A 5,093-nucleotide genomic window follows, 5' to 3' on the forward strand; every position below is an offset into this window, starting at 1 on the left:
AAAATGGCTGACTGAACCACTGTCAAACCCTCGAGCTCACTAAAGCTGATGGGGCTGGCCAGTGAATGATTCATTGCCTTAACTGTAGGGTCTGAAGAACACGCCTAGAGTTATCTAGAGGGGCTGAGAGCTGGTGTCGGCAGTCCTGGCTCTCAGTTGGGTGTGTGCATGATTGTGCTCACCTACATGTTCATCCGCCTGTGCTCATGTGTGCATTCGCACATACATGTGTGTGCCTGTGGTAATACACATGGAAACGTGGGTGTGCAGAAATGTTCTCTGTGTGTGTGCGTGTTTGGGCAATTGTTTCCATGAGCATGTATGTGTTTCAGCACACGCACGTGCCTTCATACAGGAGAGCATGAATGTGTGTGACTGGTCTGCATACACGTAATTGTGTGGACATAGGTGCGTGTAGATGTGTGCTTTTGTGTGTGTATGCATGTGTAGAGGAGCATGCATGTATATCTGTATGCAAATGCATGCGTGCTAGGACCATGCACGTGTGTAAGCGTGTGTGTTTGAATATCTGTGTGTACATGTTGGTATGGGGGGTGGCTGTGCATGTTGGTATGCACATGGGCTCCTTTGGAAATTGTGTGCATTGAGTACGTCAGCCTTTTCCCCTATCATTTGTCACCAGGTCCCCATCCTCACTGAGCAATAAGCCCACATCTACTTAGCTTTCCAAGCACCCCCATCCCGTGGTTAAACCCCATATCCATGTCCAAGGTACTCAAGGACCGACGGATAGCAGGGAGAAAGTTTTTGTGTGGGTGAATGGGCTCAAGCTGGGCACGTTACTCTCATCAGCTGCATCTCCCCCTCACACCACGTGCAGGTCAGTCTCCCCTCGACCACGTTGAAGCCTTGGACACAGGACTTGCAGAAGATGGCTCTGTCAAGTCCAGCACCTGTGTGGTGGCCCTGGACAATGTAGACAGCCGCTCTTTGGGTGTCTTGAGTCTTCTCAACTAACTCTAGATGCCTAGAGGTCGAGACTTGCATGTGTGTGCCGTTTAAGCCAGCTGCCCAGTCTATCTTGAGTGTCAACGGCAGAAAAATAGGTGCTTCTAAGGCATGGATTGCCTGACCTGTATGGGACAGGGTGAACTGAGGCTTGACAGTGCCTTTTTCTCTCCGCTGATGATCAATGGAGCAAAGATGAGTAGCTCACCTGGAGACGCCTGCTCTGGAGGCAGGAGAGATCAATTTCCCCCTACTCATGTCTTGTCTGACTTTGTGCTTAGATCTTTACTTAGATCTTCACCTCCATGAAGACTGAAGACTTAGGCCTTATCTGCGGATAGAGGCTCGGAAATGAGGCAGGTGAATCCCTTACCTTACTCTCTCCGTATTCAAATGTCCTTAGTTGCCTTGAGTTATCTCCACCCTGGAGGTTTCAAGACCACGTTAATATCCAGCACCAAATACTTGACATTTTCAGTCTCTTGGGACATGGCTATTTCAGACGTCTCCTGCATGTCAGCACCTGGCCACACTTCAGAGAACTGTGTTGCTGTTCTTTAATTGGCCTGTGAGAAGAGAGCGCATTATCCGTCTGCAACAATTCCATGAGATCCCCCAGAGATCAAACTCCCCGTGGCACACAGAGGGAAAACTGAAAACTGCCTCCTTGGTGTGGGCAATTTGAGCTTCAGTGTGTTAATGAGGGGGATGTGGGGATGTTCTTATGCTAACTGAGTCTGATGTATGCTCTCCCTGTGTGGAGCTAAACTGGAGAGACTTTACACTGTGTGTGTGCACACAAAGGCCCCCTGTGTGGAAGTACAGTGGTAGCTGTGAGGGGGGGAAGGAAATCAGGAGCACAAACTGTAAGTACCTACCAGGTGGGTGGAGAGGAAACAGTGTCAGGCAATTGTGTACGGCGTGAAGTGAGACAGCAAGGTGAGAGCTGTTCGTCCACACTTCTCCTGACATCACGGCATCCAGAGCTCCGCCAATAAATCAGCCGCTTTCCAATGTTCTCCCTCAGCCAAGGGGACCATGGCTTCCTCTGGAGGATGGTGCATGAAGAGATGTCGTTTGGATCATTTCCATTGGCTGAGCTGGTGAGTGAAGCCTGCCCAAGACCTCTAGCATAGACTTCCAATGCCTTGCACTTTTAAGGAGAGCCAGATTAAGGGGGAATTCTCTGCTCTTTAGCCACATGAGATTTCTGGTATGTAAATTCCTAAGGAGGGAAGAAAGGAGGGAAAGGGATCCTTCAGATGGTGGTTCAGCCCCATCTGTCTTAGATACCCACCTGAGGATGAGATCGGTTCTCCCCTAGAGAAGTGATCAAGAATCCTCCCTTGTCCGCAGGGAGGGCATAGATGAAACCCCTCAGTTCAGCCGGCTTCTCAGCAGAGCTACCTTGGGGGGGATCCAGCTCAGAGAATTTTGCCTTCAATCGCTGAGGCATGGATACCTCTGCCCAAGCTGAGACGCCCGACTTATCCATCTGAGCTGCTCGCTAGTCTCCTGCCTTAGTCCTCAGAGACAACCTGGCACTTCTAGAGGGCTTTTAGCCATGTATATGAGGCAAGATGAGCCATGACTCTCCTGGGTGCCTTTTCTCCATCCAAAGAAGAGGGGCAAGCTGAGGAGCTGAGATAAGAGTATTTCGTCATACATCTTCCAACTTGGTCAGCAGAAGTCCTTCCCCTGACTCTGAGATGGCAAAATTTACAAAGAGGAGAGTCTCACCTCTATTAGCTATGCTGAGCAGCAGACGTCAGTGGAGGAAATGGAGGTATTTGCAAAAGCTTCCTGTGCTGAGACGTGGAAGAAAGCAAATATAAGACCACGAGTCCTTGAGTAATGACTGTCATGCTAGCCTGCCGCCCTGTGCTGCTGCCATCTCAGTTGGAAACCCTTGTGATCAACTGAAGAGGTGAGAAAACATCTTCCAGCGCCATGTTGTCATGCCAGTTTTCTGTTCCCTTGGTCTCATTTGCTGAGATTGCAACTCAGTATTTCCTGCCTTGAAGAGCGCAGGTATGTTATTCCCTTCCTCTGCAACAGCCTTTCACGTAGCTGGAGACCCTCAGCCTGCCGTCCACAGTTTCCTAAATGGGATTTTCATCTCGTGGAAGCAACTGCATTCACCATGTTCTAAAGGAGATGCCTGCGCTTGATCCAATAAATAATTCTCTATGTTCATTTGATGGTGTAGGCCTGACCTTCAGGGTCAGATCTAGTTGTCCAAACGCGTTTCTGCAGCAAAGGATTTCCATGACAATTTTAACTTAGGGTAGATGCTGTTTTCCCATATTTCTGCACCAACTACTTTTTCAGGGATGATGGCTTTGTTTCACTACTAGTAGCATCTGAAGGACCAGCACAGGCACGCAAACTCTCACAGAAACTTTCCTGTCTTTGCAGATGGATCTCAACACTTGGGGGCACATGGCAAATGGGACGAGTGTGGAAGAATTTGTCCTTCTTGGCTTTCCATGCACGTGGCATTCCCGGGTCTCCCTTGTGGTGGTATTTGCACTGACGTACTCCCTGACAGTAACAGGCAATGCGTCCAGCATAGCCCTCGTGTGGATGAACAGCAACCTCCGTAGCCCAATGTACTTTTTCCTCTGTAATCTCTCCTTTCTGGTGATCTGGTACACTATGGGTGTTGGTCCCAAAGCCATAGGAGTCATGCAGGGGACTAGCCAGACCGTCTCCTTCAGTGTCTGCATCCTCCAGTTGTCCTTTCTTCTCTCCCTAGGCTCCACTGAGTGTTTTATCCTTTCTGTCATGGGCTACGACTGCTACAGAGCCATACGCTACCCCTTGAGATACAGCTCCGTCATGAACAGTGTCCTCTCTGCTCGGCTGGTGCTCAGCTCCCGGCTGGGAGGCTTTCTGGCCATCTCACTGCTGGCCTTTCTGACATCCAGGCTGATGTTCTGTGGGCCAGATGTCATCAATCATTTCCCCTGCAATATAGATTCCTGCCTTGCCCTCTCCTGCAGTGACACGTGGCCCGTGGAGCTAGCGACCTTCCTTGTCTCCGTAATTATTGTGGTGGCCTCCTGTGTGCTCACCCTGGTCTCCTACATGTCCATCCCCTCTTCCATGCTGAGAATCCAGTCAGCCCATGGCCAGAAGAAGGACTTTTCCATTTGCTCTGCCCATCTCGGTGTCATCACGATCTGGTATGGCTCCACCATGTTCCTGTATGTCAAGCCATCGGCCCAGACTCCCTGGATCTGAACAAACTCATCAATACCTTTAACAGAGTTGTAACTTCTTTGTTGAACCCCTTCATTTACACACTCAGGAACAAGGAAGTGAAGCAAGCTTTGGGGTGGGCTTTCCAGAACAAATGAAGTGGCTTTTCAACGGGCCTCAGTGGGAGCAAAGAGATTCACCCCCTCCCTCCCACAACTTCTGCCCTGCAGAAGTTCCTCACTGAAGTGTAAGTGCACCTGGGCATCACAGGGAGTGAGAAGCCACTGGTTCCCCAGTGAGCTCATCTCACTCACCTTACAGCCGTCTTAGGCTGGGCTGAGCCTCCATTCTAAAGCTCCCACCTCTGTTCACTCCTGGGTAAATTCAGAATGCCTCACAGTGCTCTAAAGACCAGTGCTCGGAAAGGGTCACAAACCCCATCCACAAGCAGTTCTCCGACAGAACACTGGAGGAGTGGTCCTCCCACAGGATGGTCTTCTGGTTTGCTAAGTGCTTCATTTTGTCAGGGACTCATCTGAATCCCCTAAAGAAGTCCCAGCAGCTGGCTCACTGCTTTAGGAAATGGACATGTATTTCTCCATTTAGTCTGACATGTTCTGGATGCATCTATGCCCCATTCTTGCAGCTGTTCCACAGAAACATGCTCTGGTTCAAGATAGAATTTGGCAATGTCTGGTATCTCTACCTATAGCCATTATTCCTAGCATAAGACACCCAAGAAAACTTACACTCCCCTTCCTTCCCTCTATCCAGTGTCTGAATGTACTTTTTTATTTCTAATTAAAAATATGCAAATCACTATGCTTCCTGCTAGATGTGTCAGGGCATTCCCACATCTACAGCCCCACATCAGGTTTCAACAGTCCATCGTTCCACCCATTTTGGGCTTTGTTGTGGAA

General features: G+C 49.5%; 1 protein-coding gene across 1 annotated transcript; it reads left to right on the forward strand.

Moving 5' to 3' along the window:
• Positions 1-1,982: 1,982 nt before the first annotated feature.
• LOC143169582 (olfactory receptor 6F1-like) lies at positions 1,983-4,331 on the forward strand. Its single transcript, XM_076357053.1, is given in 3 exon segments — positions 1,983-2,072; positions 3,388-4,198; positions 4,201-4,331. Coding segments are annotated over 3 exon segments (1,032 nt in total).
• Positions 4,332-5,093: the final 762 nt, after the last annotated feature.

The sequence above is a fragment of the Aptenodytes patagonicus genome, chromosome 20, assembly GCF_965638725.1.
Source record: "Aptenodytes patagonicus chromosome 20, bAptPat1.pri.cur, whole genome shotgun sequence".
In the NCBI taxonomy this organism is placed as follows: Eukaryota; Metazoa; Chordata; class Aves; order Sphenisciformes; family Spheniscidae; genus Aptenodytes; species Aptenodytes patagonicus.